This window comes from Micropterus salmoides, unplaced genomic scaffold (genome assembly GCF_014851395.1).
Source record: "Micropterus salmoides isolate LMB-PRFRI ecotype aquatic unplaced genomic scaffold, ASM1485139v1 Ms_hic_scaffold_12, whole genome shotgun sequence".
Lineage (NCBI taxonomy): Eukaryota > Metazoa > Chordata > Actinopteri > Centrarchiformes > Centrarchidae > Micropterus > Micropterus salmoides.
The window spans coordinates 9,102,598-9,117,259 of NW_024040263.1; the positions used below are offsets into that span (position 1 = coordinate 9,102,598).

At 41.1% G+C, this 14,662-nt stretch overlaps 1 protein-coding gene across 2 annotated transcripts in view; it reads right to left on the reverse strand.

Annotated features, from left to right (window-relative positions):
* Window positions 1-14,662, reverse strand: part of cntln (centlein, centrosomal protein) — an 80,474-nt gene that overhangs the window by 55,739 nt on the left and 10,073 nt on the right. For both annotated transcript variants that reach the window (XM_038713218.1, XM_038713219.1), the window contains exons 6-10: window positions 14,376-14,555; window positions 12,171-12,304; window positions 11,069-11,231; window positions 10,468-10,686; window positions 3,272-3,412 (exon numbers count right to left, since the gene is read on the reverse strand). In XM_038713218.1, coding sequence (XP_038569146.1) covers window positions 3,272-3,412; window positions 10,468-10,686; window positions 11,069-11,231; window positions 12,171-12,304; window positions 14,376-14,555 — 837 coding nt within the window. The remainder of the gene's footprint in view (window positions 1-3,271; window positions 3,413-10,467; window positions 10,687-11,068; window positions 11,232-12,170; window positions 12,305-14,375; window positions 14,556-14,662) is intronic.

Genomic DNA, 14,662 nt, shown 5'->3' on the forward strand with positions numbered 1-14,662 from the left:
GTGGCAGGCCAACTGGCTTTGCCTGTATGTGCACAGGGGAAACAGAGAGGCCAAAAGGGGAATCCAAATCAACTAAAAGCCCTAAACTTAAAAGTAAAGATAATCAACCATAAAGCATGACTGCTGATGATGTATTCTAAATAGGTTTTTTGGGTAGGATTTATTTAATAATGATTTCTCTGTGTGAGATCAAGATACATACAGCATACAGTGTACTTTGTCTGAAGGAGCATAGAAAAAGATGGCATTGTGACACTGACAAATGACAGAGTCAAGTTCAAATTTGCTGCAGATGTTCTCTATGGTCCAGTTGGACGCCTGTCTGCCGCAGGTTCAGAAGACACATGAATGCCTTCTGTTTGTGTGGGAGGCTCTATGTTGTGACATTGTTGTTTATGTTCCACAAGACAGGCCTAAAGATAAAAAGCAGAGAACATGAGGCAAAGAAAGATGTGCCCGCTGTCTACCTCAGCTCGGCAGCTGGTTGGCGGCCATGACCTGACCTGTGCATCGCACCCTCTAATAGCTCTGTAAACATGAGAGTGCAATGCAGATGGAGAGGAGGAGGGCATACTGTACGAGGGAAATGAGGAGAGAGGCCTGTATATAAACAGAGTCTGTATGCAAGCAAGAGTAAAACTTCTATTTACTGAGGGGTCAATGTCACTGGCTGTGGAGCAAAGAAGAAACATTTCATAGACTGCCTCCCTCCTCTCTTCACCTCTCTTCCACCCGCTCTCTCGACATCTCCCAGAAAGAGGGGTCACTGTCATCAATGGGCTTCTTTATGATTGCAGCAGCGTGTCATGTGTGCGTCTGGAGCTTTCAAAGCTGAACTTGTTCAGGTTCTCGGGCAAATAGGAATGTTGTGCGCGTGCACGCACGCACGCGAGCACGCGCACACACACACACACCAAAAGTACACCATTGCTCAAAGAAAAATCTATTGAAAAGGAGCATAACAATTCTAAAGACCAAGATACACTGCCAAACAACTGACTAATGTAAGAGCAGGTAACCTGAGAACTGAAAGTTTCAGGTAAACAACATGGTGAGATGCAACGAAAGTGACGCTGTGCAAACTTCTTGAAAATGTTTGGTTACCAGGGTAACCCCAGTCCTCTGAGAGGTATCTCAAGTGCCAGACAACTGTCAATTGCATGAGTCGTCTTTTTCACACGCTTTCACGACACACATCCCTTTTGTCACGCAGTGAAAAACAAATGTATTACTGATAACGCCAACTGGTGGCGCGAATCATCTCCACCCAGCTGATGTGACACCAGCATACATAGCAATCAAATGGACCCATTCTCGCGCTGTGAGTCACAGATGTTTTGTGACTGAGGGGTAACCTAGCTGGTAGAGTTTTGCAATATAAACATCTAAACACTGAGGCGTAACCTTGCTCTGTGTGGGACTGTGAGCTGCACTTTATCGGAGATGCTGAAGTGGATTTGTGGTGAGATTTAGAAGTGATTTCAGTTGATTTTGGTTTCCACATCCATGTCTCATCCTACCATACAGTCCTAAAGGATTCTGTGTCTGTCAGACGGTCTGAAGGGAATACTATCACAGCAGCAGAGTGATCTTCACAGGGAAGAAAGCAAGAATACTAGAATAAAAAGCGATAGGCCTGCCCGTGCAAATGATTGGTATGTCCCCTGACAGACGTGGTGGCAGTGGAGTTTCAGTGATTGGTCAGGGCAGAAGGTGCTTCACGTAGTGAGATACTTAGAGTGGCTCGAAAGAGAAACTGCACAGGGATGATTAAAACATTAACTACAACATGCTCATAGTGGACCACTGAAATAAACTAAAATGATTTGTTAAATAAATAACTAATTTAATTTCTATGGCATATCTATATAAATAAAATATATAAAACATTTATCAATATATAAATATTAATAAATGTAACTTTTATTAATTACAAATAAGCTGACTAACTTTTTTCAAATCAGGTTTTTGTAATTCAAAGTAAATTTTTCTTTATTCAAATCCTGAAAATATCAGTTTAACACTTACTGTATGTGGCAAATTGCATGCCATGTACCACTGTGAACTGCTCATTGCCTCAGATAATAATCACATTTCACTTTAGGCACTTACTGAAAGAGCTGCAAATTGTGTCCTAGGTGGTAGCAGTGGGCTGCACAGAAGGCTCATTTCATCAGCTTTTGACCTTGCAGATTTGTGTAATGAAGCATAACAAGTTTATGGTGTATTTCAAACATCACAACTACTCAAAATATTCGTGTTTTTAACAACACTAAGGTTTATCATGATTGATGAAGGTGATATGATGTTTATTTATCTAAAGCCATCATAGGTTTTACAACTCTTTTGACTTAGCGGAAAGAAGAAGAATCAAATGTTGGTTAAAGAGATGAACATGCCACAATGCAACATGGCTGGTTGAGTGAAAACTAGTTCACTTGATTTTGAAGTTTGGTTCCTATTGAAAAGGACAGCATGTGCACTCTGTTAAACTCACTGATTTAAACTCTTATGAGTCAGATAATGTTCTTATTCAGCGTAGTAAAGTATCAAAAATGCATTGGCTGAAAAACGCATTATGGCCCCACTCTAATTTAAAGTATTGGCAACAGGATCAAAATTTTGCACATTTCTTAATAATTAATAGTGGGTGCGTAACAACGGAATGTGTGTGTGTGTGTGTGCGTGCGTGCGTGTGTCCTAGGGCAAAAATAGTAGAGCCTCCAGAAAAAGGAAGCACATCAAATGATGTCAATACTGTTTACTTATTTTGTACAAAATAATGACATTACATGTATAAACTACCAGAACAGTAGCACTTCTACTGAAGCCATAATGAGGACAGCTGTATAAATCAAACAATGTGTCTTCAGGCCAGCTTTAGAGGAGTGAGGTCATTTAGAAACATGTCCTGCCAAACTTATGAGTGGAATACTGAGAAGATCAAAAGCTTCTTTCTTGTTCATAATGTACTGCTGAAGCGGTAAATTAGCCAGTGCCTGAGCCCAAGGCATGCGTGAAACCAGCAGCACACGTCGGCTTGGTCACAGTAGGAGGGTCATTTGTGTGTGTGTGTGTGTGTGTGTTGGGGATTTCAGGACAAAGGTTGGCAGAGGCAGGGTCTGATAAATCACATGATTCTCAACAGACCATTTCCTTCATATCCCTTTTCTATGGCTTTGATCTAATCTGAGCGAATGGTAATGGATAAGTGTGCTGCTCACCCACGTGCTGTCTTTGACATAATTGGCAGTAGTGTGTGCTAACCTACCTGCTGCCTCCTGACGGAACTGGTGGATCTGCGTTGAAGGGTCTTATTCTCTGGCCTGGGATCTGAGCCTCGGGTGGAGGCTCGGTCAGAATCAGGGCTAAACCTCTGAACTGCAGCATCAACCTGCTCTGACACCACTGCCTGTAAGAAAAGAGAGACAGTCCATGTGTGTTTGTGAGTGAGGAACGAAAAGGAGAGAACAAGACAGGCTTACAGGTGCACAAAAAAATTGTGCAAAACAAATAGTGAATCCAAAGTTAAGGTAGACTTGGCTTGCTGGGCAGTAAGCCAAGTGACGAAAAAAAAAAAATAGTATCATTGTCTACAATATGCTCCAAACTGACTTCACAGTAAGTTGACACTTGGATAAGTGTAAATATGTTCAACATTCAACGTTCTCATGTAGATAAGGAAAAGTAATGATCCATTTTCTGTTTTTTCCCCAATTAATTTTAAAACCGCATACTAGCCTCAGCTTAACCAAAACCATTTTAGAAACAAAATGAAAAAATATTGCTCTGTCAGGTTCCTAGCCAATTGGCTGTTGACCATTATTGAAAAACCAAAAACTTAAAAGCAAAAAGGGAAACAAAGCATTTATTAGTAATTACACCAAACAGCCATTCAGTCACTTTCTGTGTTAAAATCAGTAGGTGGAAAATAGTTGTTACAATCCACACAATCCAGAGATCCCAGTTTGCGCAGTGACAATCATCTCAATAGCCCTTAATGTTGTCATAAGCAAGTGTTTCGAGTAAGAGATGTTCCCTCAATCAGACGAAGAGACATACTCATGTCTACACAAACCAGTGGGTGACCTAGTAGCCCATATTTCCACCTTTGATTGAGTCAACGGCAGTTGTGAAAAGGTATTCAAAGAAATGTTTAAATAAATAAATCACAAGCTTGTATACTGGATGTCCTCATGAGATTTTCATATGCCGATGTTAATAACTAGAAGAGTCACATGGCAGTGGGACCACCTCAAGTAGTGTAGTAGTGTGTGTGCTATCATGGTCATCATCTATTTATCAGTGTCTGTTAATCAGTGTCTAGAAGTATCTGCACACTTCAGCGCACAGCAGGGACATATATAACTGTAATAACTAACATACAATAACTGTAGGGGACAAAGATAAAGTAAAGGGCCCAACCAGCGAGGAGTAGGTTGTGATGCACACCCACCCACAAAGGCATACACTCACACATGTACATAATGTCCATGTCACTTACATGTGACATTCTATCTTCATACTTTTGCTGCTGCTGTTATGAACAATTCGTATAGCCCTATATGGTGAGATGGGTTCACAGAAAAGATGGCTTTAAAGGGACAGGATACATTCTGTTTTAGAGGCATATACACCCTAAAGTCCAAGGGTATGTATACACTTTGTTTTTTGAGCCCTTTATCTTGTTAACTAAGTTAACACTGAACCACATAGTGTACCTCTTGACTCCTCATCTTACTGCATATATTCTCACCTTTATTTTCTTAAATCCTTTGTAGAAAGGTGTGAAGCACAAAAAAAAAAAAAAAATATATATATATAACCCCGCATTGCCTGCTGCAATCAACAACACTTCTACTCAACACATCAAATCAAAGCTTTCTGACAAACAGAGGCCTTTCACAACTGCGTATTATTAGGGAGCCAGGTAGCGAAGAAAACCACACAGGATGTCATCACCTTTTTTTGGGAGTCGTGATTGCATTATCAGAAACCTGGCATCTGGGCGTGACCTTGTTAACTGCCAGGGTAATCAACTTTAACCAAAGGGGAGGAGAGGGGATGATAAATTATTAGTGAGGAAGATTTTGTTCATGTTTTATTAAATTGGCCTGTCAAAGGGGGTTGGTCAAATTATCTGGGGCCTCGTTTATTGGAGGCCGGCCATATTGGCGCATCTGTTACAATTATTTATAATTTCTAGGCAGTCAGGAGGACGGACTGGGTTTTTCAGCATCAGCCACATAAAGCAATTTAGAAATTAACTGATGTGGGAGTGTCTTAGTTTTTTCCGCTCACAATCTCTCTCATCCCTATCCTGATTTTCATCCAGCAAAAAAAAAGCTCTGAAAAAACCCAAAAAGAACCCAGGGAAACTGTGAGACAGTAAAGGAGCAAAGAGAAAAAATAAAGATATTACATGCAGCTTACTGAAAGCAATGGACAGGGAGAGAGCATGAGATTGAAAGAGAAGAAGAGAGTATGCAGGTGTAGTGAAAAAAGAGCAAGAGATTGGGGGGAGGCTGGGGGGGAGGGCTAAGGGAGGGAGGGAAAAAAGAGAAAGCCGGTCTTGGTAATTACTGAACACGATTAGGTTCTTGGGGGAACTTGTCTGGCACTCATGGCCCTTGCTGGTGAGGATGCGGCAGGCAGGACCATATGGAGGGAGGCTTGTGATTGTGCTCCCTGAAGCTCGTGACCCGTCTGCTGCCGAGCCCTTGAGCTGAATGTGAAATGAGACTTGCCAGGCCTAATGTTCTACACATGCACCATTTATGCCACAAAACAAATCTGATCACTGTTAATTATGGAGCAGCTATAATCAGGAGGGGCCCCCGCCACACACGTGCAGACAGACAGACACAGACACACACACACACACACACCCCCCTACATGAATACACAAATTCATACTCACACAATCGCATTCACACACACATCTGTGGAGCGACAGCATTTGTGAAAGTGATTGGATAGGCTAGAAGGTGCATGCCCCCCCACCAGGCCAGGTGCACTTTGGATTCAAGATGGTGATTCTTCAAAGAATGTGCGTGTGCATATATGTATGAGTGTGTGCGTTAACTGGTGGTGCAGGGAAGAGGGACAGCACACAGTGAGTGGGATGTAAGGTGAGTGTATGTGTTTGTGTGTGTACACAGCCCTGAGTCCTCCCACACAGTCTGTTTGACCCGAGCGAGCGAGTGCATATATCTGCAGAGGCACATGGCTGTGCTTCATTAATGAGGCGAGCTGCGCTACACAGAGGTTCTCATCTAATGAGAGTAGTTGAGCTGGTAAAACACACCACTGGAATCCATGTCATTAGTATGTCTCCGGCCCTGGATTAGCCCAGCTCCAAACACACGCTCATACACAAACTCCTGTAGACAATACTATTTACTGATAACACCACTCAGCATTCACAAGTTTAGTAGTTGACAAAAATAGCATTATAAGTCACGTAGTATTATTTGAATGCATAACCTTTACGTAGTGTTTTCATGTGGAAAGGATGACACATCTGAAGAGAAGAAGCATATGTAAATACAAGCAGCAGGTTGCACTAAATTTTTAACATAGTCTTAGGGAGGTCCTGACAGCTAAAGGAGTGGTGGTCCAGATGGGAAAAAAAACTGAAGAGCAAAACAAGACCCATGTGAAAGACAATTCAATTATATCTGACTTGTACGAGCTTTCTATCACATTCTCCTGAACATCAGCAGAGAAGATTAAAAGTACCCTCTATCCTTATACTGTTCAAAAGTTGCACTGAAAGGTCGTAGATGGTAAAAAGATAAGTTAAATACAGTACAATAAAACACACAAAAACCCTCTGGCTGACTCCATTCTGTTTGTTAGCTCTTGGTTGGAAAATTAATTTCAGTGTTTCTGTGTAGCATTATGGTTTCATCGTTTTCACTTGATGGCGGCGATTAATGAAGATGATGATCAAAAGAAACGCCTCACCTAAGCAAAACGTGACCCGGCAAAGCAGTGGGTGTATTTTTGCGCATATGTGTTTGTAACTAGCACTTTAATTATACATCTAAAAGCGTTTAGATTGGCTAACATAAATAACAAGCCAGAAGCAGATGTTAAAAACCATCTCAACAAGCTAAGGGAGATGCACCATGTGGGCTTCTTTCAATTTATAAAAAAAAAAGGAGGGGGGAAAAAAAAAGCCTGGTCACATTGGGAAATGTTGCTTTAGTGCTTAAGGTACAGTCTATAAAATCCATATGAGAGACTTGCATTAACAACATTTTGTGTGTCATATGCTAAAACTGAGTAAAAATGTGAGTGTAACATTATTTTGAAAGAGAGATGATGATGATGCAGGTGCATTATTCCTCCTTTTTTTAAGGAAAGCTGTAGTAAATGGGGTGGTGTGGCAATAATCATCCATCATATCTACGAGAATTGGTGTAATTAATAGTGTGAATGTAAAAACAGGCCTTTGTCACAGAAGATATTTTGACTTGTAATAGTAGGAAAAGCACAGGTGTTACTAACAATATGACGGCTCTGTTCTATTCAAGGGTCCCACTGTGACAGTGAGCTAGCACGTATAATACCAGGACCCTGAAACTAGAGTAGCAGCTAAATGGAATTCAACCATCATTCAGGTTATTATTTACACCTGTGCTCAGTGAAAAAGGTCTATTGTACATTTAAAAAAAGTTTTCAGATTTAAAAGACACAGGGGTTTCTTACTCTTTTATTTACATGAAACTTTTCTGGAGCGAATGAACGTGCTGATGAGAGAATAACCCGTGCTTTGAATGACTGCCCACACAATTAGCAACTTACCACTCATTTACTGTGGTGAAGGTTCCAGAAAGCCTGAGGTCTGCTATGGATTCTAATGTTGGTATTTAATCACCGCAAAGCACAACAGTAGCCAAACTAGCCTACTATAAATACAATGATGCTGTTGGAGAGATAGTTGTAAATGATTGAATATTCACTCTAGTTAGTTTTTTGTCCACTAATGAGGGCTCTTTTCTGCCTCTAGATTGTGATGGTGACCACCCAACCTGGCAACCCAAACCTCCCCAACCTGGCAAGTTTGTGCTTCTCATTGTGCGTGGGGGTCACCCAGGTGCCTGACGATCGGCCAGGCCCTACAGCAGGAAGATCAGGGCATGAGGCCATTTCCAGTTTGACATTATTGAGATATCTCACTGTTTTCAGCACACACACCCCCACACACACACACTAAATAACACTCCTGAAAATACAGTGCAAATAGTTGTGAAACAATTAGTCGATTTCTTGACTGACCAACAACAAATTTGATGATATAATTAATCGTTAAAAGGTCCAGATTCAAATGTGTGTGTGTGTGTTTTATGTGGAGCTGAAACAATATATTTTAAAAAAAGAAAAATATGATTTTTTTTAACCTAGTGCTGACCCTGCAGTTTAATTGATATATGATGTAACAATATCCAAAAAACATAGCATGACTCATTAACTGAGAGCAGGGCAGAAATGTTTGGTTACTCTGGACATTGTTCCTTTTTAAGCTTCCTGTAAAGAGTTAACTTGACATAAGCCAGGAGAGAACAGACAGTCAATCTTGGTGCACAGCATGGAAGTATAACACACAATGGGTGTTATTCCTCTCACCCACCCTCCTCCTTTATCCCCCCCCCCCGCCAACCCCCAAAACCACTGCGGGAGGGGTGTTCAAAGCCGTCGCTCCGGTCCATATTCAAATGAGTGCTGCGTCTCCACACCCATGCTCCCGTTGCGATCAGCACTTTGATCACCTCCAATGGTAACTTCCACCAAAACATTTAAAATTAAAATCAAATCTGCCTTAACAACCTGTGCATTAGAATTTAACAGGTGTTCGGGAGGAAGTTGTTACAGAATTTGCGATTATGCGCTCGGCTACACACACCTTTAGTCAAACACACACACACACACACACACACACACACACAGCCTGTCAGTGAAATTACAGAGTGGGAAACAGAAAGCCCTCCTGACTGAGTGCTATACCTTGGGATACCTGATCTGTTCACTTTGATGTCAGTAGGTAAGAAAGTTAAAGAAACAAATCAGCCAGACAGCAAGCTACATGTGTTCAGTAAACAAAAGTTAATATAAATTCTTAGCATAGGTTATACAAAATATTTTGTAATTAAATATCAGCCCAGGAAGTGTGTGAACGTTTTTTTCCCCCATTCTGACCTCGGTGGGGAAGAGACACAGGGTGGAGAGCATGTTCAGCGTGTTAAAATAAGCATATGTATATCTACACACTCACATACATACCGTTCATAAATGCATGTATGCACACATGCACGCCCACGCCACACTCACACACACACACACACACCCCCCACTAACTGCATTTTCTCTAAATGTAGTATTAATTACTGGGGGAACACTGCAGTACTGTATTTAATTACCGACTAAATGATCCATTTATATTTCACCGCTGGTTAAATTAACAGGGTTAAGTGAGACAGGGCGATTGTAACTCACTTAACATTTGAGCTGATATCTTTTAACTTCCGCAATCTGGGGGCAGCACTGTTAGAAAATATCAACCAATCAAATTAAACAATTACAGTCAGCAGAGGCACAGAAATTACTCAACGGCTGCAAAAATATTATTGTCCACAGCATAGGTTACAGAGTTGTTTTATCTGCAATAGGACATAGTTTAAGCTGAAGGAAAAGTTACACTGCAGAACAAATTGAGAGACTCATTACAACAACTGGAATGAGGTTGTCTGGCTGTAGAGCACAAGATAGATATATATACACCTGTTACTATTCTCAACCAAGTCTTTCACAATGTGTGGTCCACAAACCACCTATCACCATATCATTAGGAGTTATTAAAGGCCACTTAAAATGTGACTGAGGTATTAACTTTATACTAGAGCCTCTATTGCCTTGGGGTAACAGTTCAAACGTGGTGAGCTAAAACCAAACCCCTGCTGACAGACAGATGTAGAACTGTAACTCCAACATCATCTTCAAGAACATTTACTGGGCACCTCGCTCCACCTCTTATCTATCTTTGCAATCTGACCGGAGTGTGTTTAAAGGAAATCCAGGTACATGGGTGGGAGGAGGAGGAAGAAGAAAGATAAAGTAAGTCAGAGGACAGAGACCTGGAGAAGATCAGACAGCTGACATGAAAGACACTGCGCGATGGATAGATCAAGGGTGAACTAGAGTGATATTAAGAGAGTGATTCTCAGGGGATTTTTTGGTTATTACTGTGCCTACTAATCAACCTACACATTGCCGAATACACACTAGCTCCAAACAGGTGATTGAGATAATGTGTTTATTATGTAAGAAAAAGTATAGACACAGGACACATTTTGTTGTCCATACCCAGACAAATGCAGAGCAGGCATATTAGAAAACCACTTCTTAGCCTAGAGAAAGAGGGCCTCTGTAGGGGAGATGGTGAAGAATGACATGGGTGCTTACCTTAAAGTTGGTTTGTCTGTTTGGTGAGGAGTGAAGGGCTGTGTGTTGGGCCTGTTCCTGCTGCATTTGTTCCTGCTGCTGCTGTTGTATTTGGGCCTGGAGTTGCAGGATATCTTGGTCTTTCTGAGCCAGCTGGCTGCTGAGCTCCTGGTGACTCTGACGGAGGTTGGCCTCACTAGACACGAGGGCCTGGTAACACTGACTCAACTCCTTGTACAGCTGTCAACAAATATGAAGACAGACGTGTTTTTCTTATAGGCATGTTTTCTCATTTTCACAGCAAATGGAAGGATAAAAAGACAACTAAAGATAAAAAAGTGACACCAAACATGTTCCTTAAAGTTCATGTTTTATGATCTTTTATCCCCTTTTCTGTGTACTGCTGTGTATGGCACAGTGGTACGGAGAGAGAGGGATGGTAGGTTAAGAACCCGTTCACAGTAACAGGAGAACGGTGAGAAAAGTCCTTTTTTTTGGCACTAGTCAAATAATTGTAGGTTATAGCAAGCTTGGAAATAAATCACCACAGCGGGTGAGGCCTGAGTGGAGTGCAACACAGTGGTCATAATAATAATGAGTTTGAGGTTTGGCATGTGTGTACCCTCTGATAGGAGGTGGTGTCAGCAGTATGTGCCTCTTCTTGGTTCCTCAGGACTTTCTGTGTGTCTAAGTTGAGTCCTTCCAGTTGCTTGATCAGATGGCTCTGCTCTGCTGCATGTTCTGTACTCTGTCTGTACAGGGTCTGCACTTCTGCACAGTCACGACTACACACACACACACACACACACACACACACTCTTAATGTAAAAATATTGTATTTCAACAAACAATAGATTAGTACTGCAATTATTTTCTCCATTAACACAGTGAAATTACACTTCTGGATTTAATCATATTAATCAAATCATATTTTAAAGGATCTGAGAAGGCCAGAGAAGTTAAATGAAATCAAGATAAGAAATTGTTGTTTTTCTTACATTTAGTATTTAAATTAGTGTAAAATTTGATATATTAGATGTAATTCACATCACATCACATTCACATGTAATCACACTTAAATAACTTAAAAATAAATTGCTAAATTATGGTAAACCAAGGACAAGGTTAAGTTCATTAGATCTTTCTTTGGTCAACAATGTCTGCATTTCCCTTAACATAGTAATGTAAGCATCAGAGTTTATTTTTGAAATTAGTATTGTGTCCCATGCAATTACCAGAAAGGGATCTTCTAACTTATGAGGACATCTTTAATCACCTGGCTGCCCTGGTGTGACTGACACGTCAAGAGTGCCTCTGGCATTAAAACAGAAAAGTAGTTAAAAAAGGTTGAGATTACCACTAAGACTCCTACGGTTCTCACAGTTTTTATCATATCGACTAAAGCTTAGTCAAAGCCTGCCCCGTTTCCCCTTTCTCCCTCTTTTAAAGCACATCCACTATGCAGGGCTTATCAAGTGGCTTTAGGTGAGCCAGACTGGAAGAAATCTGTGTCGCCCACAAGCCTCACGGTGTAGAGAGCAATATACTAACTGCTCCGCACATTAACCCATGTGGGGGGATACTGCACATATGGCTGCACAGGACAGATGCATACATCCTATAGTTGATGAAATTGCCCAAAAATATCACTTATAAAGTTGCGGCTGTTACAAGAAAAGAGACACAGAGGTGTACTGGACGATGCTTCAGTTGGTAGGGCTCACCGAAGTTGACTGAGCTGCGTCTCTTTCGCTGCCACCTCCCCTTCTTTGGAAGAAAGCTGGGCCTCTAGACTGACACTGTGGCTCTGCAAGCGGCACAACTCTTGCCAGGTATTGTGTAGCTCCGCCTCCAACTCCTGATGCAGAAGAGTAACAACACATTTAAAGCACTTTCAGAAAAGAAAAGGAGCAATTTGGATATTTGAAAGGCTTTTCACAAAATATTAGTATTGAGTAATGGCACTGAATAAGACCTAACAGTCAAAATATCTTCATGTGTTTTTTTACATTTCAGTATAAAATAAAGACGATCATTCTGTGTCATGTGGTGTAATTTCTCCATAATGTGTTTTAGAATCAGAATTTGTTTTGTGTTTGCCATTGAACAACCCCTAGCTGTCGATGGCAGCCGACATCTTACATGTTTCAGCCATAACTCTCAGTTGTCCATCTCACATCCATCTGATGAAACAAATACTCTTCAGTTTTAGTCCAGCTGTCTACATAACAGTGTGTACTTCTGTGAAACTTTTTGCTTGTTTGCTTTTTGCTTTGCAGCAACCTAAAGCATCTTTTTAGGCTCCAAATCTACTTTCTTCTAACTTCTACATGTAACTACACCGATTGTGCATAGGGCTGTAAGCACAGTCAAAACACAGCAGCACTGTGGCTGAACAGATTCAGTAGAGAGACACCGACATAGAACTGCACCTGTGCTGCTTTTGCTGTGCAGCAGGTGTAGACAAGGTGTTAGTAAGAGCTTTTCCTTAATAAGGAGAAACCAGCAGAGAAAGGCAGATTGCATGGCATCAAACAAATGTCTCCAAACTTTGACAGTGTAATTAAAAACAGTGTTTCATTGTGCCAGAATTAACAATATGCAACATTAATTAGCCCTTTGCAATTACAAGACATTACGCAAAAAGATGCTATGGCACATAGAGAACATAAAACAGCAATAAAGTATGTTTGCATCCATACATTGGAGGACAAAATAACAAAAACAAGTTTTGATGAGACTGTTTGTGTTGTTGATTGAATTTGGTGATCATTTATTTAAGACATAGTTTGTACTGTCAAGTGGCTACCTTCCTAAGAGTTTAAATAAGTTAACTTAATGAGGAGGATCACAAAATTTGCATCAGCTTTAGGGCTATCGCATTATCAGGTGTTTCTTTTATTTTGTTCACCCCCTGCTAAGTTAAAAAATACAACAACTCTACAGTAGGTGCACATCATCTATGCATGCACCGCATTAATTAATATATTCACGGACAAATCTAAACCATGTTAAACTAATTGGCATGATGTATCCAACGCACACCTATATTCTCCATCTCCATCTTTCAAATCAGTGTTATGATACAAAAAAAAAAATGAGGAACAGGTGGAGTGTCTTAGGCTGTGATGGATGTGCATAGACTAGTTGCTGGGCTTCATCCTGTCCAAGTGTAATTACTCTGCAGCCCTGACTTATTCAAGACTTTCTGTCTGACTGCATTTGACTAGCGTAGCAATATGTTTCATAACGATTAGTCTATAAGGAAGGGGAAGAATGCGAGGTTCTTCTGCTGCTGCTACGTCCTGAGACTTAAGAACTGGCAAGCAGCTGATTCTGTAAGGTGATGGCAAGAAGCGGCAGGTTGAAATGTGAATGAAAACTTTTCAAGGACTTTGATTATGATTTGACTGGCTGAATGTTTAAACAGCAACACTGCTGTCACTGTCTAATCACTGTATTTCTCATGTCCATGAATGGGAAGCATTGATTCATAATGATGACTGGAGCGATTGACAGATTCAGAAAATTACCCGCTTGTATTTGGGGAGAATGTATGACAAAATACTAACGACATCCACAAACTCTTGCACCCACACATGCAAATGACTTCACAGATGTTCCTTTCTGTTGTGGTCAGCTCAGTAATATTTTTTTTTTTTACCCCAACCAAGGAGTACCGGTCTCCCCCATGTTAAATCATGTTTTTTCTTCTAATTTAATAAATTAAATATAATCCCTGCATATTTAAATGTTGTGCTTTGCTACAGAGATCTTTTTATATTCACATGCTGAGGAGGAACGAGTATGAGGGATTGAACTGAAGGTGTGCCAAAGAAAGGGAAAGCTAGAGGACGGCAGCCCTTCCTGTACGACTGTGTGTGTGTGTGTGTGTGTGTGTGTGAATAGACTCGTCCCCGTGTTCGTGCCTTGACTCTGGCCTGGGCGGCGTCCCTCTGGTCTCGTTGGCTGTTGGCCTGCCTCTCTTTCTCCTCCAGGTCAGCTCGCAGGGCGGCGCAGCGGGAAGTTAATCCTTCTTTCTCCTCCTCTAGAGCCCTCACCACCTGCTGCTCCTCCTCCTCTTTCCTCCTACACTCTGTCTTCATTTCCTGGATAAGAGAGGTGTTTGTGTGTAAGGAGGAGAGTAGGGGGTCGTGAGGGCCAAATAAACAACGGCGACGGAAGGAGAGAACCAGAAAAAGTAGTGATTCAAACT